Raw genomic sequence first — 27,312 nt, 5'->3', positions numbered from 1 at the left:
TGAAAAGATCCCTTTGGTCAGCAGGGGCCACTTATAAGCTGTTGATAGGATAGGATAGACGTGGACCTAACATCTTATTTAATTTTAACCTAAAACTAAAATAAAAATAAATAAACCAAAAAACTGACCACATACATAACTTCTATAAAATTAGTAAGATTCGGATCAAAAGTCGGTGTGGTCCTTTTAATTGATGCAAACATACAAAGTGGCTATAACATAATTAATTTTGAGCTCACAGTTTTATTAAAAAGTCGTTTAAAAGTATAAAATACGGACTCGTTACCCGATTCCATATACGAACACAAATATTCGTTTTGAAAAAATAAAAAAGGATAAACTAAAGGCGACCATTTTATTTGGGTATTAAGACCAATATTGTTCGCGACTAAGACTTGTTGCACTAATGTACCGGGTGGACCACCATCAGACAAAATTGTATAAAATTGTAGAGATATGGTGGAACAAACGGATTAAAAGAAACTCCAATAATCTTTACGGAGGCTGCAGAGTGTTAAAGGCTACGTTTTTTTCTTTAAGTCGAGTAAATTTACGAGCTGAATGAAATCAGAAATATTCATCAAAAATTAAGTTAAAAATAAGACTCAATATCTAAAAGACTAGTCCTACCACTTCTGAAGATAATCAGAATCAATATGAACAATAACATTATCACTAATATCAAATAGAACCTTTTTTTCAGAGGGGATAATCTTCCAATTACTTCTCTTACCTTGGGTGAGGGGAGAGGGAGTGTCAAAATCATACTGACTAAAAACCACCCCGTTCTTAATGCTGCTTTTCGAGCCAGAGCCACGGTAACCCACTAGTCAATCCGTAGCACCAAATAGTACTTGAAGTAAACAATTCAATTCTAAATTATCATAAAATTCTTAACCTACCAATCAAACTTTGAGTATCCTCGTGTAAGGGTTCATTAAAACATTTATACGTATTCCTGCAATACTAGTTGCAGTTACTTGACTACAAAACGGCATCCCAAGACGTCTAGTGTCATTTCATAGCTCAGATGCTAATCTTTAATGGTGAAGAACTATCCTTGTACTAAGAATTGACAGAAACGTATTGCTTTTTTACCAGAACCAACATGAATCCTGGCTGAACCGGTAACTATTATGATGTAGATGATGCATTCGAAGAAATGGTTCGTCTTGTGGTACCAAGTACGATTGTTGAGCTAAAAGAGTCTAGTCAACGGGTAGTAATGGCTGAAGTTCCTTATCCACTAGCACAAAGCCAATCTGTTCGGTTTCGAAAAATAATAATTGTTAAACACTAAATGAAATGAAGCCCACCCCTTGGAATATTTGTCAAAACAGTGTGTTTAAGATATCGGACCCAATAGTGTAAAAATAAAATTTAATACACACGCTAACATTATAAAGATAAGCAAAACTGGTCCAATTGGTAATCTAAAAAGGCACGAGCCAATCCTGATATGTAATTAAATCAATATTTTCATTGCCATTGCCGCTTGCAATTAACTTGTATATACTGGAATAATCCAGTTCCATCGCTGTCTTTATTGCTCTCATGTCGATAACTAATGTCAAGATTGGAGAAAAAAGTATATCTCGATTATCAAGAACAAACGTTTTGACGTTATCCAATCTGATGTGTCACCGTTAAGATTTTAATAGCACTATCAATCGAAAACGGTAATCATGTTATTAACAATTGTAACGTAATAAACGTTCTTATTAATTAATTTTATATAATTTCATCATATAAATAAAATCGAGTCCACAACGGAACATATCATCATGAAGATGTTATCTCATGATCACAATTTTACGTATTTTTGGGCGGTCTCGACAAAACGCTACAGATTTGTTGGATCCATCAATCGAGCAAGTGTCCGACTCGGACGAGCGCGTGTTGAAATGCAACACGGACTCGATGCAGCCCCAGATAAAGACGAAGGCGTCAAAGGAGCAATTTGTATAATACGTCCAAATACTTCGCATTTAGATCTGTTAACGGTGATAATGTTATAAGATGGATTTGCATTTCCATTTTGCTCTCCCCAGTTAAACTTCGGGTAGGCTCGACATTATGTTAACAAATGTACACACACGTTTTTGTCCGATTCATACTTTTTATTTCTTTAAGCTTTTTATTTATCAAGTGATTTGTAACCAAAACGCACGTCTGCTTAGTGACAAATGCTGCAACGAATTGCACCTGATAACTGTTGATTTAATCTGCTTAAAGTTGCGGTGCAAAGCTTAACGTAATTTTTTACATCTTTAGATTGCATTATAATATTTTGGAACAAGAATCCTGAAATGATGTTTGCAATTTATTTGACAGTGGCGCGGGTCGGCGACACTGCACGCGAGATTGGAGGGACGTTTGGTAGCCGCTCATGTTCTATGCTCCTCGTCAACTCCCTCACGGCTTGCTGCCAGCTGCGCAGCATTCCGCATAGCAGGCGCAACGCAAAACGCTTTACTTGGTGAGTCATATGTACCATTCTGAATTGATCAATTGATTGTGTGTAAAATTAATGAAACTAATCGCTTAATACTTACCTGAATTCTCATGTGACTCATTCACAGATGTACGTTCAATACCGTTCCACGCTGGCGAGCTAATTACATCGGAATCAACGTCACCGAACCAGGGTCTCAGTGTTCTGGAGGCTTTAGCCATTGGAGTGTGCGTGCTGCTGCTGATCTTCGTTTATGCGGCTGGAATTATTTTCTACGTTCATTACAAGCAGAGACAAAAACGCAAGGAAAAGGACCCGGAACAAAACCATTCCACTACCATGTCCACTGATAACGGGTCCATGGAATCACGCATCGATATGAGCAATGTGGTAAGAAAGAAAATATTTTTTCAAATATTCTGTCGGTCAATGGTCTTCTATAATTTGTATTTAACAACCGATTATCCTTTTGTAGATGTTGAAAACGAATCCCTTGTTAAAACTGAACGGTATGGGTGGTGACTTCATGCATGACACTGGTTTTTCTGATGGCAGTGAACGTAACGAAGACACTCTTGACTCATCCTCTAATAATACACACTCGCATGGTTCTATGCATAAGGTTAGTATTACTAGCTAATGAACTACCTATAATAATATATATTTAGCAAGTACGAGTAAGAAAAGTTAATATAATTTAAATTCTTAGTTCCAGAAATTAAATGCCAACTCAGTGATATCTGCAATGGTGCACTCAAGAAGGAAGAAGACGCTTAGGCCATCTCTAAGGAATGCTAGTTCACCGGAGCCAACGAATGAACGTCTTCAAAGACGATCAGCATCACCTGATACTCTAGAACGAGCCCCACATTCTGAACTGTCTATCATTGATTGCACAATGGAAAATAATAACTACAACGCGAACCGACAACTTCCATCTTCAAACGGCGATTCTTCGTATAGAAAGAAATTGTATTTCAATCCAGTATTTTTCGAAACGGAACTTCTCAAAGTAAGATTAATTTCATATCATATCACATTATTATAGTTATTACATAAATAGAAAACAAAATTAAATTTTATTAATTTTCTTTTTGTTCCAGAACCCACCACCAGCTGCAATAGAATTCTTAATTAAAATTCGAGAAGTTATGTCCGTTGCTAAAGAAAAGATGACATCGAAACGATTTATCCCAATATTATCTGACATACCGGAGGAAGATATGTATCATGCTGTAGATCTAGGATGGGATATACCTTGTGCACGACGCGGTCGCAGATTTAGTGCAATAAGTCTTAAACAAGAGAACAGTCGCAAGACTGCCGTCTGTGGAGGATGTCCAGGCTGCAATAATACTCCAAGACCAAACACAGTAGCTCTCACAAGATCTAACTCTTGCAAGTCCTGTGTTAGTGAAGATTATAAACAAAAAATAGTTAGGAAATGGCTTGACGAAGTGCCATTGCCTACAAATAATGCTAAACCAATGAAATCTGTAGCAAAGGTTAGTGGAACACCAAGAGCTATAGAGCCTCCAAGGAAAGAAGAGGCGCGTCCTAAATCGGATGAAACAGTTAAAAATGAAATAACGAAACCTAAGATCACTGAAACTAAGCTTAAAGTAGAAAAGAAATCTAAGATTATTGAAACCAAACCCAAAGTTTCAGAAAGTAAACCTAAGATTACAGACACTAAACCAAAAGTCACTGAAACAATAGCTAAAGAGAATATGCGAGACATTGATTCTAAAGAAAACTTTACTAAAGAACTTAACTTACAAGAAATGAAAATAATCAGTAAACCAATTAATCCAAAAGAAATTGAGATCATCAGAGTAACCACAGTCCCAGACCTTAATGGATTGAATAATCTTGTAAATATCAATGAAGCTGACAAAATACCAAAACCTGCTGCCTCAAGTCCTCCTCAAGAAAAGAAGAGTCCAACTAGCCACACATCTCGACGAATTAGAAAGAAACTTCCACCACCACCACCTCCACCTGCAGAACCACCAGAACTTCCTAAAGGTGACGATGAAGAGGCACCAATACCACCCGAAGTCAAGGTAAAGATGGAAGCAGTGATACGAGAGCTGAATACTTGCAGACGTGTAGAGCCAATAGAGTTAGAAGAAATGAAGCTGGAAACTATCGCTCCAATTGCACCTAAAATAGTTATACCAGTAATAGCGGCCGACAACACTTATTACAGTGACGACAATACTCTCTCCGCAAGAAAGAAAAAGCAAATTTATGGCAGTCAAGATAACTTTATGGAGTTTGATAGTTTGGAACGCAACATGCTTAAGAGACGCAGATTCTCAGTCGCTTGTGCCCCAGAACTATTCAACAATAATAGATTTGAACATAGTCACAATTTGTTAGATAATAGAGAACGCCTAACAAGTAGCTGGCTGGACGTTAAGAAGACTGTTGAAAATCCTCCAACTGTAAATCCAATCGTAACAACGAACGAAGTATTTATTGAAAACACGGAACCTTTGTACAATAATCTTAATGAACTATCAAAGCCTGGTCCTTTAACTATACAAGTGCGCGGTTCTCCGATAGAAAGTAGACGCAATTGTAACAAAGACGACTTTGATCCGGACACTCTTGACAGGCGCGATACAAAGAAACGTGTTGAGAAAATACTGCTGAAGTCAGCTGGCAGCTTCAAGTACAAGTCGACTTCATCTGAAAGCGAGTCATGCATGAAATCGCCAGTAGCTATAACGACTCGAAAGATTGGAAATTTGAGACAAATATATGAAGCCAAAGCAAAAGCACAAGAAGAAGAAATGAAGTTCTATGGCAGACGTGGAAGCATTACATTTGGTCAAGATCTGTCCGCATTTATAAGATCTGGTAAAGCTCCGGATCTGATCAGACACATTGAGGGTCAAAAGGATCATAAACCTCCAATTCCACCAAAACAACGCCGAGGTTCTGAATGCTATAGTTTTACCCGAGAGAGTCCACCTGGAGATCGCCGTAGAATGTCAGAAGATTTTCGACATAGAGAATTCGCCCAATATTCAAGACTTGATAATTTGAACGCTCGACGATCCGGACGTAGATCTGCCAGGACTAGATCACGAAGAACTGATATTAGAAAGCTATACAGAACCGAAGACTCTGGGTACATGAGTACCGACTCAAATGAATCGAAATGTAGGGCGCGATACTTGATGCAGTTAAGACCTGTGAAGGCCATGCTACCAGAACCCATTCTAATACCAACTCGAACTGCTGTTGTAAAAACATCTGTTCTACAAATAGAATCCGACACAGATGATTTAGAATCGCTGTGTGATGGAAGAAGTGAATCAGGTGGAGAGAGTGTAGAAACAGATTCGGTCTTCTTTGGCAATTTCGATGATTCGAAAGAGATGTTCGCTGAATTAGGTCTGAGTGCCTTTGAGCCTCAAAGTAAGATGATGCAGAGTCACGAACAAATTGACTCAGGGTTTATGGGAGAAACCAATATAATTTTAAGCGGAGACAGCGACTCGGAGCATAGAAGTGTCATATCTATAATGACTGGCCACGATGGTAGAGCTTCAGCCGCGTCAATTAGCAAGCTAGATGATGCACCTTATATGCATACCATAGAATGTTGAACAAATGTAATATTATAATTAATTGTAAATGAATTGTACATAATCATTGCCAATTTAAATACGACTTTATGGATTTTTTTTATAATGCAACTTAAGTAGCACTTGTAATTAGGTTTAAAATTGAATAATAAATGCATGCCTTGATTGAATTTAGTAGGGACTATTTAGAATTTTGTATAATGTAATGTTTTGTTATGAAAGATTTTGTGTTGATTGTGAATATTGTTCGAATGTTTGTATTTAAGTAAGTTGTAGTTGTGTATAGTCACCGAATTTTACCTCAAAACTAAAACGGTGGTGTCGTGAGTTTGTTTTCTGTGTAAATTCTATCTTATACTATTATCTTTCTCTCTTTTTTATCTTAAGATTTATTTATTGTGACCGTTCATTAGATGAACTGCCCACCATTAATATTCGTGCCTAAATGTTAAATTAATTTATCTATTTGTTAATTGTTATAATATTCCTTCGATTTAATTAATTGTTATCTTCATAATATGCCATTTTATGCTCAATTTATGTTTAATCATCGTTTTTAGTTTTTAATGTATATAAATAAAGTAATTAATAGGTATAATGTGTTACGAGTTTGTAAATTTTATAGCCGGCCGGTTGTGCAATTAAATTTTTATTAGTTTTTCGAGAAATAAATGGATTGGAGTATTTTTTATGGTGTATGGTATAACGTAAGAGGCTCAATTATTTATTGAAAAAAAATTATATGTAAGTGAGATATAATTATTGTTTTTAAACTGATATGGTCACTAACACTAACATTAGAACTTAAGACGGGATATTTACCATGTTTATTTATGAAACTCATAGACATAAATAAACATGGTAAATATCCCGTCATAAGTTCTAATGTTAATTATTGTTTAAACAAAATATTTGCAATATAAATGTAATCATTAATTTAGTCAGTAGTGTTTGTAAGAGGGACTGTGTTGTGTAAAGACAATATTTTCAGACTTTGTAAATAAAGTCCGTTTTAGAAAATATTTTTGTATGTGTTAAAATATAAGTAAATAATGTTGTGTTATATTTTATGCTGTTTTATTGAATAATCTTAACCCTATCTTTATGAAATAATTACGAATTAGTACTAACTAACTACTGCCTCCCATTAAAGTCGTGGCAGAGAATGTTAGAAGATCACCTTATATTATGAGACACAATAAAAATGCATTAAGTCTAAAATGTTAACACTGGCCTAAAAAAAAACCTCTAGAAAACTTACCCAGGTATATTACATAAAAAAAAGAAAAACGATCAATAAAATCCTCTTTTTTATTTTGTAATCGAATACATTCAAATTCAATCTTCTTTTCTGGTACTAAATTTAAATTTGACGCGCCAAACGGCCAGTACTTTAAAATTATCACTGCCATCTGTTAACCGTCAACGCAAGCGTCGATTTTATTTAATTCGAATTGAAGTAAAGTTTACAATCTCACGCATCTTAAATCACGATCTATCAAGGGAATTGTATCTTTGATCGCACCGAATTAATTTATCTTTTTCAATTTACCCGTGTCTGCCTTTTTGATGCGAACATTCTATCAAATAATTCAAACTCCTTGGTGTTGAGCTTGAAGAATTTAATTATTTTAACATTTTATAGATATTTGATTGTTGCATCACGTCTATTACTCAAGTCGTGTTCCATTCAAGCAATAGGCATGTTCTATAGAACACTTAAGTAATTTTCCACAGTTGTATTATGAGTCCTATCCCAAGTAATAGTAGCGATAACGAGCCTATTGCCAATATACAGTGCACACCATTCCTGATTCCATGCTGTCTATTGATACGTCAATAACAGTCGTTCAATAAAAGCAGGCCCTTTTGGGCGTCTACCTGCGGAATACAATGAATGAGAAAAAAAACTGACCCTAGATCGGATAAAGCATTGTTGGGAATTTAGAATTTGGATTCACATACATTAATACTACCACTGTAAAAAAATAGATGCTTAAATACAAAATGATGAACATGCAACTGCTATATGATTCGGCCATGACACATTTTACATGGCACAACTCCAGAATTTTCGAAATACCGAAAATACTCAACAGTGTTTGCAATCAAGTTGAAGAAGCAAATAGGTAGACTATGTCCTTTCTCTCAAAATCTTCAAACTATGCGCTGTCCTCTTCTAACCATCTTGATGAGAAAGAGACAAAATACATCGAAGATTCTACTCGAAATAAAGTGTTTAATCAGCAATACATACACAGAATGAATTGTAAACAACTTGATAAAATGAATATATTTATTACATAAGGAGAATGGATATCAGTTGATACAATATAATACTTGAGTATTATCTCTAAACCGAGCGGACCGCTATTTCGGCCCTACCGCCAACGGCCCATTAGCTCAGTTGGTTAGAGCGTCGTGCTAATAACGCGAAGGTCGCGGGTTCGATCCCCTCATGGGCCACAAATCTCTTTTTGGATATATTTTATTTTTGTGATTTTGTATAAAAATGTTACTGAGTTAAATGGTTGCATTTTAATTTTAAGTTATAAGTTACAGCAGCTTTTTATGCTCGCCAGACTATGGAATTCAGATGTTCATCTTTAAGAGCGGTCTAGTTCAAAGCTCGAACCTGCTTGTCGATTTGGCAAATATGCATGCTGATTCACCCAAGAGGTGTACTAGTGAATCATACTCATAAAATACTCATTAAATAACAATATTAAGATGTTCTCCGAAAAGCGAGACCGGAAAATATGATAAATTCGTAGTAAAATACGATTTGCTCTTTCGAAGATTGGGCTTTACGAAAAAACTACTGCTTCAATTAACTGCAACAATTATTTAAATTATTTAAACTCATCATCTATACTTCTATACTAATATTATAAAGCTGAAGAGTTTGTTTGTTTGTTTGTTTGTTTGAACGCGCTAATCTCCGGAACTACTGGTCCGATTTGAATAATTATTTTTGTGTTGTATAGATAGTGCATTTATCGCGGAAGGCTATAAGCTAAAATATCATACTATGACAAATAAGAGCCGAGCAAAGCGAGTGAAACCGCGCGGAAGTGGCTAGTTATTAATAAATTCTAAATTCTATGTTGTCGGTATGGTTTTGTTTTGGAAATTTACAGTTGTTTTGTTATTTATTTCAACCCAAAGTTGCGCTAAAATTACTAAGAAAACGCAAAACTTTGTTGACTTATAAAATTTTATTTTTAGTGGTTTATTATTTTACAATTCTAAAATCGTACCGACAATGTTGATGGTGAGACAAAACGATATTACGTTTAATTCTGGAGGTACGAGGCCAAATAGTTGTGGAAATCCCTCCTAAATTTGTATGGGACAAAGAACGATTAGAGCCGCTTTAAGAAAAATCTGTCGTATTATTCGTATATTGTTCTTTATATATTTATTTACTCAGTAAGGGTATCCAACAAGCAATACACATGGAAAACATGAATAACACTACAATACATTGAAAACTATGTGTATCCGATTTCCATTAACAACACGTGTCGACAAAATATCCTCCACCTGCCACTTGTTCAGAAATAAACTCCCATCTTTGGTATTACTACGAAGGTGTCAAAAGTTTTATTCTTGGGTCAATATTAAAAATCTTCACAAAGTCATAAAATGAATGAGACTAACACAAAAAATGAAGTGCCAAAAATAATTTTGGCCCATGAGGGGATCGAACCCGCGACCTTCGCGTTATTAGCACGACGCTCTAACCAACTGAGCTAATGGGCCGATGCTAAGCTTAGGTAGAATAGAGGACTTGTAAAACTTATGGTTTTCACACAAATTTAAGAGCCTTAATAAACGTCTAATGTGCAGGACTGTAATCGGCTGTTACAGCATCCTTGGCAAGAGTAAGTACGCAGATCAAATGTGTCACCGGACTCTCGTTCACTCGTTCCTTCTCCTGCTTTGAGCCAGAGCCTCGGTAACCTGTTACGTTGTCCGCAGCTCCGGAATAATATGTATATCTTTATGGTTTACTGTTACTTATTTTTAGTTTTTAATGCACAATCTAGCTATTTGAACGAAACAAAAAATATTATGTAGTATCTTCCATTTAAGTTAAAAGGTAAAAAAATGATACCTGTAAAAATGTTGCCTAAAAAATCCCCTCCAACAATCAACTATACATGTTACATCCAATAAAAGCTCAGAAAATATCTAAAAGCATTTCAAAAATAACATTGGCCCATGAGGGGATCGAACCCGCGACCTTCGCGTTATTAGCACGACGCTCTAACCAACTGAGCTAATGGGCCGATGAAATGAAAGAGCGAAATATTCAATGTGAATTGAATGCTTATCATTCATTTATTGTTTTATTGTTATAAGCATATGTACTTAAGATACATAAGTACTAAAAGGACTACCTAATCATTACTACGTAACTTTACAATCATCATTACGTGATAGATACATTCGACCCATTTAAACAAACATAGGTAAACGACCAGACGAATCACCTGATGGTAAGCAATCGCCGTCGCCCATGGACACCCGGAACACCAGAAGCGTTACAAGTGCGTTACCAGCCTTTTGTGGGTTAGGAATTTAAGGGTTGTTGGGGAATCGGGGATGGGAAGATTAGAAAGGATTTAATTGAGCCTTCGGTGACCTCACTCTCCCAAGGAAACACTACGCAAGCCTTGTTTCGCATCGGTTTTCTGTAAAGCCGTGGTATTACTCCGTGTTTATAGGAAATAAAATAGAATAGAGTTAGGATCAAATACTAATCTGCTTATATTAGGACAATAATGAAGCAGTTAATGTTTAACATTAATGATACGATGCCCATGTAAGCTCATATTTTCTTATCCACTAAATTGTGATCTAAACTGTATAAAGATTACAATTTTATTGGAATCGAGTGTGGACATGTAATTCGATATCAAAAATTTTAATTATTTCACAATACTACTGTGGTTTTTACAGCCGACAGATTAATTTACAAGTTTACGATAAATTCAGATCGCATTACAAATCCGTTGGTGAACAGTTTTCCTCGTTTCGATAAATATAAAGTTGTGGGAAATAAAAATAACATAATAATTAACGTTGATTTCGTTCGTTGTAAATTAAATGATATAACTGTAATCACGTTATCACCGTGGTTATAAAACGTTGGATAACTGTTGTTTGTTTTCCAAAAATTGATTGGCTTTGGTTTGCCAAAAATCAGCCCTATTGAATTATGGAATGAAATAAATAAGTACGTTTTAATTAATTCGGCAGGGCAATAAGGCTCCCGGAGCTGCGGACTGCCTAGCGGGTTACCGGGGCTCCAACTCGAAAAGCAGGAGTAGGGACGAGGTGGTTTTTAGTCAGTAAGAGTCTGACACTCCCTCTCGCCTCATCTAAAGCGGAAGAAGCCATTGGATGATATACCCCTCTCAAAAAGGGGGCAGTAATGCTATTCGAACTAGACTTAGATTAAAAAATATTTCAATAGAAAAGCTTAGTTAACTTTTAAAAATTATGTTAAGCAATTATGTATGGACCCTGGCTTGATACGAGTAGCCAATAGAGTACCGAATACACCATTATAAACGCGGTATAAACAGCTTCTTAAACTAAACTAAATTAGAATTAAATAGAGGTTGTTTTCTAATCTGTAATGAAAATTCAATGTGCTCTATAAGATGATGGATATTACATCTGTATTGTACTATGATAAGTGTGGGAACATTTTAGCCGCGATCCCAATACCCGGCCCTATTTACACCGTAGCGTAACATTCCTCAACTCCTAGTAATGTGATAATGATTTTTGGGCTTTGAAACTGTGTTATTGTGTCTGTTACGAAATTTCTGAAGGGTTTAATAGAACTAACATTAGAATTTAAGATGGGATATTTACCATGTTTATTTATGTCTGTCAGCAGTGGACGTCTCTCGGCTGATGATGATGATGATTTATGTCTATGAGTTTCCGATATTTCGCCACTGTTGCAAACGCCATGATCACGGATAAACTGCAAGGGTTTGATGGAATATTTGTTCAGAAATTAAAATCTGCTTTCGTTAAGTAAGTTCAAATATTGTGACGTAGCAGGTGTTTACATTTTATATTGGAACAACAAAACATAGCTGCATTGATACATTGTAAAAGTAACTATCTTGTGTTTTCTTGTTATAGGAAGTAGTCACGTATTTTGACAACTAGTCTTCATCGGCCCATTAGCTCAGTTGGTTAGAGCGTCGTGCTAATAACGCGAAGGTCGCGGGTTCGATCCCCTCATGGGCCACAACACTCTTTTTGTGGTATTTTAACTTTTATTTTTGGAGACGAAATTTCAGAATAGTATCACAGCATTTTTGTATTGGAAGAGATGTGTTGAAGTTATAATAAATGTTCAATAACTTTCATCCAATTAATTCATCTGATGTAGGTATAGTAAAGGTATAAAATTAATTATTAGTCATCAATAGAAATACAAATAAACTAGCAAATATCAAAAGCCAAACGTCGTTGCGCCTGCAAAAGACGATATGTGATTTTTCTCGAATTTTTGTTTTTGGTGTTATTTTTCACCTTGCACCTTGCATGTAAGGATCATAAATGATATAAGGATCGAAATAACATCAAAAACCAAAATTCAAGAAAATTTACATAGCGACTTTGGAGGCGCAACGACGCAAATCACTTAATTGAAATTACTTAGCTTTTGAAATCAGCACAAAAAACAACAATAATATTACACAACGGTGTAACAACAACACATAAAGAGTAAATCATTGACTATAATCTAATAATAATAATTATAAAATGGAGCATCGCATCAATGTTATGATTTAATTCCGGGGTTAACCTCAAAGTTACAGGTGCGTTGTAATAGGTAAGGTTAACCCTACAATTACAGCGAACACCGGGTTATTTGGGACGAGGTAGCGAGACGCTACTTGATAATCAGTATTAATTTTCGATCACTATCATTACTGTGATGTACAAGATGAAGATGTTTGGAAAAAATGTTGTTAGTTTAGGTACTTGTATGTTAAGAGAGACTTGTGTATTTTTTATGGTATAAGCCGGTAAACGAGCTAATGGTACACCTGATGGTAAGCAATCGCCGTCGCCCCTGGACACTTGAAACACCAGAAGCATTACAAGTGCGTTGCCGGCCTCTTGGTAGTTAGGAAGGAAAGGAAGGGGTGTAATTGTGTATTATAGACTTGTTGGGAGGAGCAATTTAAGTAAATTGGGAAGGGATGTAATTATGTATGTAGAATTCTAGACTAATTGTTATGTCATCGTGTGTCGCGCAATGCTGCACATGAGTGTGAACACCCAGCGTGACTTGAAAGTAGTTGAGATACCTCGTTAAATATTTAACTGAGTAAGGAATTAAACATAATTAATCTATCATGTCTCACGAGGGGTTTAATACAAAAATATAGTTATTACGTTCAAAATTAAAGAGACTGTAAACGTACAAACTATGTAGATGTTACCTTCTCTCTATACGCCGTAATCTCTCCTATTGTAAATTACACAAATTAGAAAATGCTGTTTAAGACATAGAGCCAATCTAAATATGTTTTAAATAGATCGAGGTGTAAAATAGACGTGATTGCCGTATTTTGCACCTCTGCCTACACCTGCGGTATATATATGTTTACAATAGTTAAAGTATATAGATACTTACCGTACAAACACGTTGAAATTCGTAAACAACAAAATCTTTAAACAAAGATAGCTCTGAATACGACTATAGATAATATAAATACGTCATCAGATATTTATAACTCAGAAACCGAAACAAACATTATGAATGCATTTTATGTTTGTCTGTTCAACGCAAAATTGAGTGGTCGTGTATTTCAGCTACTAGTCTTCATCGGCCCATTAGCTCAGTTGGTTAGAGCGTCGTGCTAATAACGCGAAGGTCGCGGGTTCGATCCCCTCATGGGCCACAACACTCTTTTTGCATATTTTTTTCCTAGCATTTTTCAAAGAACAATCTTCTTTGAATCTTATGCAGTGCGGTTATCAATGCGAAGAAATCTTTTATAAGTATTTGTCTTTCAACTAATTTTAATGCAAAATTTTATCATAATTGCAACAGTTAAGCCTCATCTCGACATTATTTTGTCTTATGGTCAAATACTCAAACGTCACTCAATTTTAAGACGCGCTCAAGAATAGTTATGTCCTTACAAATTCTTTGCAAATGACAGAGATAGCACGATAATTTAAGTGCAAATTAGAATTGAGTAGCATTTCAATATTCGGGCGTTAGTTAAGCTTCGTCTCATGTGTTGTTGGACGATGTCGCGCGACGACGGACGACATCGCGCGATGTCTCTGGGGACACATGTCGCTCGACAAATGTTCCTAGTGGAGACAAGGCTTTAAAGCTATGAAAGTGTAACAAATACGGACTTGTAATTGTTGTCTTAATTTTTATTCGATTATTCGTACGTTAATGAATATGTAAATTAAATTACGTACTATACAGTATGTGTAATAAACAGATTATTGTTATCATTATAATCCGATAAAACGCTTACTTTTACTTTAGACTAAGCTCCTTGATCCACTTCAGTTTTTCGGACTGTACCGCCATCGGCCCATTAGCTCAGTTGGTTAGAGCGTCGTGCTAATAACGCGAAGGTCGCGGGTTCGATCCCCTCATGGGCCACAACATTCTTTTTTAAACAAGAAATAGAGCTTATCTTTATTTAGTTTTTCTAAAAAAAAGTTTTCAAATCGGAAAGCCGACTAGTAAAATATTAGACTAGAATCAATATCTAGAAAAAATCTTTGTATGAGTTGATCTTAGGCTTGATATATCGATTCCAAATTCAAGGATTCGATTTGCAAATAAATAAAAAAAAATACGGTTGGCTGAAAACTTTGTGCTTCACATCAAAGCATACATTTTAAAAATGGAACTTTAAATATTTAAAAATCATTCAAAAGCCGCAAACCAAACAGGTTTGAAGTCGCTCAGTTTGTATTAACATTGTCTATGGTAACAGCAGTTTTCTTAGCTTCTAAAATAGTATTTACTGGTTTATTTAAATAAATGAGAAGTAGAGTTTGCTTTGCACGCTCTGACTTCACGGTCTGGCACTGATTCGCGAAATACTCGCTTAAACACAGTTTTAGAAATGTTCACACCGACATATTATTGCATTTTAGTTTGAAACTTGATAAAATCCATTTCTAGAGATGTTTTAGAAAAATGTAAATCTAGTTACAACTTTGAAATGTAACTCATAGACTTGTCTGTCTGTCAATCAATAGGTACTTTTTTTAAGGGGAAAATCATCCAATGACTTCTCCCGCCCTTGGCGAGGCGAGAGGGAGTGTCAGACTCTTACTGATGATAGATGCGTGCTATGTATGCGTGCTATCGATGTGTGATATGGATGGCTTTCCTGCTAACGATGCATCGCATACTCGATCAGCACATCTTACTCGCACAGCTACATAACTTAGTATTGGTGGAAATTGTCACATAGTTTTATAGCTTAACTACGATTATTACATCTGCAGCTATCTACGTAACACATCCCTGGAGGAAAAGCACCCTAAAACCTCGACTTGCAACTCTTCAAGACAGTTTAAAAAAAACATTTCCTTAAATGTTTTTTTTAATCTGTCTTAGACAAAGAAATCCTTATTTCTTTGTCTCCATATAAACTTATAAAGTTTATACCTATACTAGAGAACAGGTACACAATTTCAGTTGAACCGGAACACTTGGTACATTATTTTGTATGAACCAGCTTTCTACTGTTCTGCGGAACCCGTAGTAATAAACACTTCGCGATGTTATCTCTGAATTACCCCGTACATAGAATATGTGTTAAACACATGCAATATTGTGACGTCACTGTGCACAACGGGTGGTTTTTTAGGTCGTAGTGATGAGCACTGAAGCTGCTTAAATCTGTCTAAATTTTTTTTAATACGTTTTGGAATGTACGGCCTTGTGTTATGGTCGAAAATGTATCTGATACATTATATTACTTTACTTCATTTTATATGTAGGGGATAAAATCTGATGATATCATCAGAACTTAAAACGGGATATTTACTATGTTTATTAGTTTTTGTGAGTTTTCGATATTTCGGCTCTGTTACAAGCGCCATGATCTCGGATGAACTGAGTTAGATGATTGAACTGAATAACTGAGACGGATGAACTTATAAAATCTGATACATTATATAATTGATTTCTGCTGCAGTAAACATTACAAAATGCAAAAATATCAGAATGAGACACGGAAGCTTCCTTTCTGGATTTTGATTTGACTATGGAATATCCCAACTTTTACTTTTAATAACGTTTTAACTTTCGTCAACTATAAGTGTTGTGTCATGATGTTTCAAGTCGTCCAACAGAGAACTTAGTACGAGTTTGTATTACGTGTTAGTTATTACGTTTAAAGAGATCAAAAAGAGAGCGCATTCGACGCTCAGATTGGTTTGGTAGGACACAGGCATAATATTGGTGTCGATAAAAGTAACTTCTCAAAAAAAGATGCAATGTCAGAATTCTAAAGACACAGACTGCGGTAAATTTATTTACTGTAATTTATGTATGTAATTTCTGTGTTTGCATTACTACTTCAAATTGACTGTAGCTAATGTTTAGTTGTGTTATACAATAGATCTTATTGATACATATAATAAAGATGATTATAGATTACGGAATTACGCTTTGGAAATGAGCAATCTAGCTGTCAGCATAATTTGTTATTTAAACACCAAAATGTGTGGGAAAAGAAAGTATTGTACCGAAACTTAAATACATTTGGACAGAAGTATAGATATAACTAGCATCTGCTAGCGGATTCGCTCGCGTTCCCGTGGGATAAAAAGTATCCTATCACTCAAGTCAGCTCAAACCCTGTCTGTATATACAAATTTCATCAAAATCCGTTCAGTAGTTTCACATTTATAATATTAGTGTCATAAAAGATTTAATTTCAAATCACTTATTTGAGAAATATCTGGAACTATACCAAAAAGATTACATATATACAAACTATTGTATATAATGTAATGTGTATCACACTAGTGATAAGATTCTTCAAAGGCATTATTAAATAACTTAGCTTAACTTTCATAATAATATCAGTTGGTACCCTGCGAAACAAATACTTATTTCTGCGAAGTTTTTCAGATGAACCACAAGTTTTAGGCTCCAAGTAAATGTATTATGTATATTGTATAGTATTGGTACCTATTATACCTCAATAGTATCTATTATACCTTTATACCTACCATGTCGATAGCAAAACTATGCTCTAAAACCTCAATATCCACAAAATCACAAACAAAACAGTTCACCTGCCCACGACTATTATTTTCAAGTCCATACAACACACATTTACCAGTCGATTTTCACCTAATCGATAATCAATAATCGATTTACTCTTCCCTATTGAGCTAAAACTCATAAAACAGGCTCACAAAGTGCCTAAGATAGGTGCAAAGAGATGCTCTTATAGTACTGATTTGTAGGAATAGGATAGACAAACTTTGCATCAGCGGCTTCGCTCGAATGAAAAGAGGATTTTTTGACTATGTACCTAGCTTCCGATATTAAGAAATGTAGATAATTATAGATATACAGTAGACTGCGCCACGTCGCCGCGTCTGCGCACGCTGCCTGCTCATGATAAAGTCCCTCTGTAACTCGAAACTAGTTGAGGGTTTCTCGATAAATTTACGTGAGTAAACCGTGATGTTTAGTTAATTTTGTATGTTTTATTGAAAAGTAAGCTCTAGTCAAGAATTTTTCAAACCCAATAATTTCGTATCATATTCAAATTAAACCAAGGAGTATGCACGAAAAGATTGCGCTGTTGATGAAGCTAAAGAAGTATGTAATAGTCGTAGCAATTGGCGTTCCATTGTCTCTGCCTAGCGTCTACCCCCATGGGGGACAGACGTGTGGTTATGTATGTATTAAAAGCAAACAAACAAATATCTATGTCCTCTTTATATTATACTGTAAATGGGTGAATTATGTAAATAATACAGTTCGTATTTTATTGATATCTTTGGTTTAGTAGCAGAAAATAATAATATAGCTGACTGGGTTAGCAATAATAACGATATTGCTTGTTCTAATAGAATGAAGAGAAAATGTGGACGACATTGTGCCTACAAAATATGGACCTACACCTTTAATACCAATATCTGTCTTCAAACCGTCTTTCTAACTGGATTAGGGATATCCAGAATTAGACTAACTTAAATAATAATATTTTATGTCAAGTATTTTCATCTTCTCGAATAAACCAACCAATCAGAGCGGCGGACGTGCCCTCGTTTCGATTACTTTAAACTAAGGGTACTCTAACTATATTAGATGTTATAGCATATTGCACTAATAACGACATAGTCCAAGCACATTCATATAATTTTTGGTAAGTAAGTATATTAAAAAATCGCTGTCTTTGTTACTTTTTACATTTCTCACCTGACAACTCTAGCTATGTAACAATTACAGTAATGTTACAAGTAACACCTCCTTATTCCGCAACTTTCTGTAGAAAATTGTGTATTTTTTAACTGTTTCACTGACAAACTCGTATGTATTGCGTCACTTTAGTTTTAGTAAATACTTAGTAAGTAGAAATTGTCAATAATAATAATTTTAAACAAATATGGCGGCTATTCTATGTTTTTTATTAACTAAGTATGAAAGTATATATTTTTTCTTTTCTTAAATGGCATCCGAGACTCCAATACATTGTTGTCGACTATACTGCCAGTGTTGAGTGTGGACAATGAGTAAAGTAAGAGAACTTTTGTTTTTAAAACAGTGTCATTTCAAATATCGAAACACCTAACCAATATGTCATCAACTTTTGTTTTTTAAACAGTGTCATTTCAAATATCGAAACAGTTAACAAATACGTATGTATTTGAATATGGGTAACTAATTAGTATAAGAAACAAAATATTAAATGCTACTACTGAGTGAATATTCATTGTTATTATTTCTTGGTTAGTTTTATTATATGGGCCACGTCATCACGTCGTCAGCGGGATCAATTTCCAAGCAATCAGTAAAAGAGGACAGATAAAAATAGAAAGAGATAAAATGCTAGGAAATTACTACGCCTATTTCAACAGTTCCCGCAAGTGGTAGCGTGGCCGAGCGGTCTAAGGCGCTGGTTTAAGGCACCAGTCTCTTCGGAGGCGTGGGTTCGAATCCCACCGCTGCCAAATACTTTTTGTTACCTATTAATGTGACATTTTTTTTAAAAAAATACAAAATTTCTAAATTTTAAACGGTTTGGTAATTAAATATTTAAAAAATAATAATTAGAATGAACAGTTTTGAGGTGACAATCCTGATCTATTAAAATCAATTTTTTTTTAAACCAAAGGAAATAATAATTTAAAATTAACTATTAGAATAACTATTTTAGAATCGAATTAAATTAACTATTTTAGAATCGTCAATGTCTCTACACATTGACGATTCTAAAATAGTATTTATACCTACGCAACAAAGTTCAAAGATTAAGAATGGACTTTAATTTATAATTAAGTAAGTATTTATTGTCACATTCACAATGTCTACTACTTACTCGTATTATTAACACATTTATTATATTTTTGACAGCTTTTACAATTAGCTAAATCGATTTAAGCTATCATTATTACTAAATTAAAATAGCTTTACTATAGTGATGTGCAACACTATTACTTCACAATTTAGTAAGACTAATTATATTTTTTGTTATATGCGTTTTTAATATCATAGGCATCGCACGATCGGAGCAGCGGACTACCTAGCAGGCTTACCGGGGCTCCGGTTCGACTTGCAGGAGTAGGAACGAGGTGGTTTTTAGTCAGTAAGAGTCTGACACTCTCTCTTGCCTCGCCCTGGCGAGAGAAGTCATCGGATGATTTTCCACCATTAAAAAAAAGGCATCCCACGATCGCACTAAACTCTCTACTACTACTAAACTAGATACATATTTAAATTAATTCCGATTGCAGACAGAAACGTTTTACTTTTACATTGTAAATATAAAAAGTTGAACAAACTTAACTGGAATCACAAAAAAAGCATTTTTAAATAGCATCTCTATAAATAAATTAAACGCCCACCGCGCAGTAGTTTACTACACAAGTCAGTAAAAATTGACTTACCGATGGCAGTTTCAAATATGAGTATTATAAGCCAATGCCACTGGCCACTACATACAGGCAAACCAGGGGCCTTAGTCTGCTATTACAATTGTGTCAGAATGGTCGATCACTGAGCAGTGCGAGAGGGACGGAGCTATACAACCTACATAGCTCCGTCCCTCTAAGACTAAGACTAAGGCCCCAGTTAATTGATACGCAGCCCATCAATCATCATCAATGCCGATTTAAATTTCGAATTAATAGAACAATTTTGAACTTATGACTCGTTTTTAGGGTTCCGTAGCCAAATGGCAAAAAATGGAACCCTTATAGATTCGTCATGTCTGTCTGTCCGTCCGTATGTCACAGCCATTTATTTCCGAAACTGTTGAGCCTACAAAGTTTTGTAGGTTGATGTATTCCGGTAACCACTATTCGAATTTTGAATAAAAAATAATAAATTTTAAAAATTAAAGGTCACTCCATACATGGAACTGATTCATAATTTTTTTTTCAGCTAACCTATCCGTGATGGGTGTCTATGGATAGGACTTTAAAAAAGACATTAAGTTTTCTAAAACCATTTTTCGTCAAAATCAATCGCTGCTGCTACGGAACCCTTCATGGGCGAGTCCGACTCGTACTTGGCCGGTTTTTCTTCTTTTTTTAGTGAAAGGAACATCTTCAGTTCAATATGTAGTTATGACGTATTTTATCACCAGTGTTGCTTAGAATCGATTCATTACTACTCCCTAAGGTTCTCGGAAAGAAAATCGATTGCAGTTTCTTTAATCAATATTGGGCGTGTAAAAGATTTAGTAAGATTTAATAGGCGTTTTATTGCGTTTCTATAAATGCTGGACTCCCATGTAGAGCCCTTAGATGAATTGTAACTTTGATATGATGGCAATAAATTGCCTTTTAATTCTGTGAGTTATTACACCGCGTTTAAATAGTTATTTTCTTGGATATATTTTAATCATAACTAACTATGTAATTGAAAATTCGTATAAGCGAGGATAAATGGTATCTCTCTCATCTCTTAAATTAAAATGCATATTAAAATCGCAATAGAGTAGCATATTTATAAAGTCTATCTAATATATCTAATATCTTCTTCTTATTTAGTAGATACAAAAAGGTCTTACATACAAATGTAGGTAAACTATTCATTGCATTGTCACATATTAGAATTTATACTATCTATCTCGTAGCGCGAATTCACACAAATAAATCCTGCAATACAATGCTGGTATGAGACAAATCAGTAGCATTCCTTACTGTTTCACAGTGCAATTAGAATTAGCTTCCACATAACCTCATAAAGTTTATTACTGCATACCCAGCAAACAATACTCATGTACAATATTATGTTCTGGTAAAAAACTACGACTCGTGCTTGACCGGGTGTGACTATTATGTCGTTGATATCGACGGTTAAAAAAAAGGGTATAAGCGACAAAAAATGAAATGTTCAGGAGAGCCGTTTAAACTCGTCGGTCGTCGAAATAATACTAGGAAAATGTTTTTTTTTTTGCTAGGGTATAAACGCCAAAAATGTCATCGTAGAGCCATGAGAGTAAGCGCATTCGAAAGAGCGGAAAATTTTACGTAGGATAGCATAATAAACTCATTTTTGACCAAAATGTCACTTATACGTTATTTCCTTTTATCCGTCGATATTATTATTCTGTTCTATTGAGATCACGCTTTCTTGTCAAGTAGGTATTTCCACACGAAATTATTACTGTATCTTTATTTGTTAGATAAAAAAACGAATATATTTTTAACTCTGATATTATTGACTTAGAAACACAATATGCAAATCATAAAATAATATCTAAAAATAACATAAAATATTCTCGAAGATACATTCTGGTCGCTGCGCTGGTGAAATCATTATCAATAAGCTATTAGTATTCTTTAACGGCGCGAGTTCTGCAGTAAAAGAAATAGTAAAACAATTTATCCGTGTGTAACAGCTCGAGTGCAATACCACATGTCCGCAGATGAGTCGCACAGGTGCTCTCTGCATCCACTCGCCATTTATCCGACACTCGCGGTACCGGCGAGTCAACTCGCGTGCGCACTCCCCGGGAACACGTGCTTGCGAAACAATCGATACAAAAAAAATCGACTAAAGACTCTCTCAAATAGTTTTGACAGAACATCCTTAATTTATTATCGAATGTCGCGCGCTCCAATTTCGAATTTAAAAATAGAATTAAATTGAAGTGGTCTATGGAAAAAATAAATAAACAGTGGACTTTATCAATGTGAACTGATTTTAATTTGATATTATTATTATCATAAGTAAACATCACTATGTATTGTTCCTGTATTTAAGTGTTCACACGGTCTTCGGAACAACGAGCCGATAGGTAAGCCACTGCTTTTAAATAAATAGCCTTTCTTTATTAAATTGATCTGTTATCTAAAATTAGTTTAGTCTAATTACGTCATCCAATTAACTTTAGTTACCATAAACATCGCATTGTTCTCATATTTACATAAAAATTACAGATGAAAGTGTATTATTTTAATATTTTTTTCACGTAAACGGCGACATTTGCATTTTTGCGAAAGTCGTTTCGTTTTTTAAATTACCTGCAATGCAATTGGTCGTTGTCCGTTTGAGTATTGAACGAATAATACCTTACTTGATTCCAATTGATAAAATAGAAAGTAATTTTTTGTAATTTTCATACGCTTACGTAAAAAAAGGTTGGTGTTAAGGATGGGAGAGAAAGTGTTAAGAACCTTTAAATGATATTCAATGTTCACAAGATTGTGTACATATTATGTGCATATAATTAGTTTGAACGCACACTGGTGCGGTTATAGCGCAGTTTGCTTCCGATAATATTGTTCCGGTGAGTTCCCACAAGCCGGCTCGGTAAAAAGAAGTGTTCTCGATAATTAACCGGAGTTAATTGACGCGCACTGCACGATGTACAATACATTTTGATGTGGTATTTCACGTTGCCTAGATTGTAATTAGCTATTCTACTATTCTTATAAACTTTCTAAAAAAAGCGTTTATCGACAGACGCTTTAGTTTCAATAGACATGCAAGTGATTTACGGTGCTATGTGAATTGTTCGCGACTTGAGAGTAACAAGTGTGATACTTCATACATTCTTGTTACCTTTTTGTACGTAGTTTTATGGGTACATAAGTCTTGGATTCGGTTAGGTCGTGTAACTTTTACATGATGAATATCCAGAATTAGAGAAGGATACTAGATTCAGTTCTTGTTTCTGGAGTTGCGGACAACCTAAGGGGTACCGGGGCTCCGGCTCCGGTTCAAAAAGTAGGTATAAGAACGTATCATCGGTCATACTGACGTATCATCGGTTGAGTGTAAACGGTCAATTGTTTTTCTATACATTTGTCTGTTCTGGCGTTACACGACCGATGATACGCGACATATCTTCCGTCATATATGAACCGACCCTTAAATGTAACAAACACTTCTGAAGACCGCATCAAAATCGGATCGGCCAATCTCAGTTCTTAGTTTGACCTGTATGTATGTATGTTTTTTACGCGATTATCTCACATTTAGCTAAACCGATTTTGATGCAGCTTTCAGCATAGTATTTTTCAGACTTAGAACAAGATTTAGGTATAATACAAGAGTTAAAAAAATAAGATTCGCACTTTAACACTTTACCATAGTTTTTTCTGAGACCTAACACGGTATAACTGATGTTTTAAGTTATTTATAATTCATTAATGCGATGGACTCTTAATAGATTCCTTAAATTAATATGTTAATACATTCATTTATTTCAACATACACACTACACAGATGTTATATTAACAAACTGATCTGATTAATATTTGCAATATCTTAGGAAAATACTTTCTTTTTGGTGACAGTCATCGCCAATGCTAATACTTCTTATAGAAGTAGTATTAGCATACGATTATGATTAATTCTGGTTCAAGGATAGCCTTGAACCAGAATTCATCATAATCAGTTAAGCAGTTTAGGCGTAAATACCAATAAAATAATTTATTCATTTAGTTTCAATAATACAGGGTGTATAGTCAATCCAATAATATTATTCGTTTAGGAAACTATAAATCCATTTCCAATCTAAAATCTAATTAAGTGCTCTAGAAATTAAGTTTAGATTGCAATCCGCGGTAAGGTCAAGGTGCATTTTGATTAATGTCGCAATTTAATTGACAGGCTAATCCGGCCCGTCAAAAGGTTAATTCACTATTACTTTGTTAAAATTATGTTAAAACATATTTATGATAGGTCTGCCATAAATAATATTTGGCACATCACTTATGCATATTTCATGTAAAAAATGTGGCAAAAATTTTTAGTAGTAGTAGTAGCTGTTTAGTCGATTAATTAACACGATTTTTATATCGATATAAGACCGTATCTCGTTAATTTAGGATATAAATAAACGAAAATGTTTTGCTTCTGTAAACAAGAATTTATTTTAGTTAGTTTCACATCTATTTATACATTGTAATTAAACACAATATAACATTAAAACCTCACATGTAAACATGGTCTTATAAAACCATTAAGTATCTATATTTCCTTATCCTTAATTAAAAACAAAAATAACTAATTGATATCTTCTATCGTCAAATTAACAATTTTATTCTATCACATGAATATTACTTGACCGTATTAATTTAATGATTTACCTCAACTCGGTAGCTGATATTAGTGATTTATTTGAATATCATCACCAATAATCAGCTACCTGTAATGACGATGATCATTCTGTCAATATGCATTCATCGAGTTCATTGACCCAGTTAACTAACTTAACAAAAACTTACACTTATTTGACTAGGCCTGCGCTTCCAATATAGTTTTAATGAGACAGGTCTAATAACAGACTCGGTGGTTCTAAATAATAAAGATGTTTTATCGATAACTTTATATCGATATCGGCTCGTTACTATATCGATCGCTATAATTCGATTTATGAAAAAATCTGTTAACAAGATAGTTTCGAATGGACGTAAGCAAATATGCAACGGTATTCTTTTGTGTGATATATAATGATGGTGAAAGAAAAAATATAGAATAGTCGGCGACTTTTTAAAGTCAGTTTTTGTTGCCATATTAAAAAATAGTTTAAGACACCTCCTGCAATTTGCAAATAATTAATGTTCATCACTCGACTATCGTACATTAATTTAGACGATTATGTATTATGAATTGAAGCTGCGAAGATTATTTATGCACTTTTTTATTTTTACTATTGGTAACATTATACGCTTTGAAATGGAGCTTCAGAAATAACATGTACTATTACCTAATATAATATCCGGTATACAGTTGCATTCACTTGAAAACGAATGAATCATTAAAAACCTAATATTTTAACATCACTTCTAGAAAGTTTGATTAATTGATTTATTCTGTTACTATAAATTTTGTTTCAAAGTTAGGATTTCATTATTTATTACTTACAACTTCGTGTCAAGTTTTACAAATATCTAGGACTATCGATAGATACCTGTCTGAACCACAATATGGAATAAAACGAGTGAGTTGACCGTGGCTGGCGGACTTTCTGCCCAACTGTTGTTTGTTGGGATTTTCTATCCATGCTTGCTTATTTGCATATAAACGTCATAGGTATGTGCGATGGGCGTCATCCGTTGATTTGTTCATCAATCTTCTATGTGCGACTTATGTCATGTGTCGCCACAAAACCTAGAAAGCACCCTGAAGGTAAGCGTCCACAGACCCGTATCGTACGCATCGTACGTATTCCGTATATCGTCATCGGTACGCATCGCATGTAGGCATTACCGATGATACGGTCCGTACAATGCGGATTAGTGGACGCAATTGGGTAGTATCCTCAGTCAAAAATAAATTATTAACTTTTCAATACAATAAAATATTAAAAAATAATCACACTCTCATTCATAAATTTGATGAACTATTTAATTTTCGATTTTTTCTAGCTAAATTTCTAGAAATAAGTGCTATTTGACGTCAAAAACTTATGACGTCATAACGCACTATTTCATACAAAGTTTAGAAAATATCGTTTTTGACGTTTCGAAAAAAGTATTGAGTTTGACCAGTAGGAAACTAGCCTATTGTATAAGTTTCTACACAAGACAAATTAAAATCCGTTGCGTGTGATGCGTACGATGCTGGCCTGTGGACGCTTTCGTTAAGCAAACACGTCACAGGCGCCCTTAGTTTTTCTTGGCGACACTGCACCTCTATGGGCACGCGATGCGCCTCTACGAGTATAATATGACACCCTTGTTCAGTTTATCTTAAGGATATAATACTTAATACGGTTCAGCTATAACGTAATGACTTCTTAGGCGCCTAGTTACACCAACAACAGTTCCACTCGATCGCACAAGCTCATCCAATGGAACTATCTATTATGAAGCACACTCCAACAAGTTTGCATTTTTATATAATTTAAAATTAATTACTGCACTGATTATATTCTGTGCGCATATCATTATCACGTACCCTCATCTAAGTGTTGCCATAACAAAATTACTTATATGAACGTCTTTTTATGTTCATTATGCGTCAAATTGCATTTTAGTCACAATTAAAACTAATTTTAAATGTTCCTGCGTTTTGAATGCGGAACTTCTTATTTTTTGTTATCTTTCCAGCCAGTATTATGTAGATTTGAATCTTAGCTTCAGACAAATATGTTTTAATTTGTTTTCGATCTACTTGCATATTATTTTTAAATAATAAATTGCTTAAAACTAAATGTTTATGTATTTTTCCGTAATAATTAACTATTGAACACTGCGACAGTTAATTTGGTATGTTCATAAATCACTGTATACCGCGAGAGAGCATTCTACTTTCAGCTATCTACATAAAAGATAAACTCAATACAAAATTCTATCCGCATAAAACTACGTCATTCAAAAAAGACGTAAGTGCCATATAAATATTTATTATCTTAATCTTTACGCAACGATTATAAAGCTGCAGGTTGCATATAAATTGTTGTATTAGAAACATTAGATACTTTGATGAAATCTATGTTTTAATCCTAGACTTGAAAGACTTCCCAGTGTCAAGGTCTAAGGCAATCATTTTGGATTTTACAAAAACATACTTCA

General features: G+C 34.6%; 2 protein-coding genes and 7 non-coding genes across 10 annotated transcripts in view; 7 read left to right on the top strand and 2 right to left on the bottom strand.

Annotated features, from left to right (window-relative positions):
- Window positions 1–7,122, top strand: part of LOC118266319 (uncharacterized) — a 95,262-nt gene extending 88,140 nt beyond the window's left edge. For both annotated transcript variants that reach the window (XM_050694621.1, XM_035579726.2), the window contains exons 6-10: window positions 2,335–2,479; window positions 2,583–2,845; window positions 2,931–3,077; window positions 3,165–3,467; window positions 3,559–7,122. In XM_050694621.1, coding sequence (XP_050550578.1) covers window positions 2,335–2,479; window positions 2,583–2,845; window positions 2,931–3,077; window positions 3,165–3,467; window positions 3,559–6,078 — 3,378 coding nt within the window. In that variant the 3' untranslated portion in view covers window positions 6,079–7,122. The remainder of the gene's footprint in view (window positions 1–2,334; window positions 2,480–2,582; window positions 2,846–2,930; window positions 3,078–3,164; window positions 3,468–3,558) is intronic.
- A 1,327-nt stretch (window positions 7,123–8,449) lies between these two features.
- On the top strand, window positions 8,450–8,523 carry Trnai-aau (transfer RNA isoleucine (anticodon AAU)). The gene has a single exon. It is a non-coding gene; the product is annotated as a tRNA-Ile (tRNA).
- Window positions 8,524–9,748: 1,225 nt separating this feature from the next.
- On the bottom strand, window positions 9,749–9,822 carry Trnai-aau (transfer RNA isoleucine (anticodon AAU)). Its single transcript has one exon. It is a non-coding gene; the product is annotated as a tRNA-Ile (tRNA).
- Window positions 9,823–10,278: 456 nt separating this feature from the next.
- Trnai-aau (transfer RNA isoleucine (anticodon AAU)) lies at window positions 10,279–10,352 on the bottom strand. The gene has a single exon. It is a non-coding gene; the product is annotated as a tRNA-Ile (tRNA).
- Window positions 10,353–12,263: 1,911 nt separating this feature from the next.
- Window positions 12,264–12,337, top strand: Trnai-aau (transfer RNA isoleucine (anticodon AAU)). Its single transcript has one exon. It is a non-coding gene; the product is annotated as a tRNA-Ile (tRNA).
- Window positions 12,338–13,932: 1,595 nt separating this feature from the next.
- Trnai-aau (transfer RNA isoleucine (anticodon AAU)) lies at window positions 13,933–14,006 on the top strand. Its single transcript has one exon. It is a non-coding gene; the product is annotated as a tRNA-Ile (tRNA).
- A 654-nt stretch (window positions 14,007–14,660) lies between these two features.
- Trnai-aau (transfer RNA isoleucine (anticodon AAU)) lies at window positions 14,661–14,734 on the top strand. The gene has a single exon. It is a non-coding gene; the product is annotated as a tRNA-Ile (tRNA).
- A 4,471-nt stretch (window positions 14,735–19,205) lies between these two features.
- On the top strand, window positions 19,206–19,287 carry Trnal-aag (transfer RNA leucine (anticodon AAG)). The gene has a single exon. It is a non-coding gene; the product is annotated as a tRNA-Leu (tRNA).
- Window positions 19,288–22,171: 2,884 nt separating this feature from the next.
- LOC118266327 (uncharacterized) overlaps window positions 22,172–27,312 on the top strand; it is a 70,489-nt gene continuing 65,348 nt past the window's right edge. Inside the window, exon 1 of the mRNA XM_035579735.2 lies at window positions 22,172–22,583. The gene's annotated coding sequence lies outside the window, so the exon portion shown is untranslated. The remainder of the gene's footprint in view (window positions 22,584–27,312) is intronic.

Source organism: Spodoptera frugiperda, chromosome 7 (assembly GCF_023101765.2).
Source record: "Spodoptera frugiperda isolate SF20-4 chromosome 7, AGI-APGP_CSIRO_Sfru_2.0, whole genome shotgun sequence".
In the NCBI taxonomy this organism is placed as follows: Eukaryota; Metazoa; Arthropoda; class Insecta; order Lepidoptera; family Noctuidae; genus Spodoptera; species Spodoptera frugiperda.
Note: the sequence above shows the minus strand (reverse complement) of the source record. Positions and strands in the feature narration are given on the sequence as shown.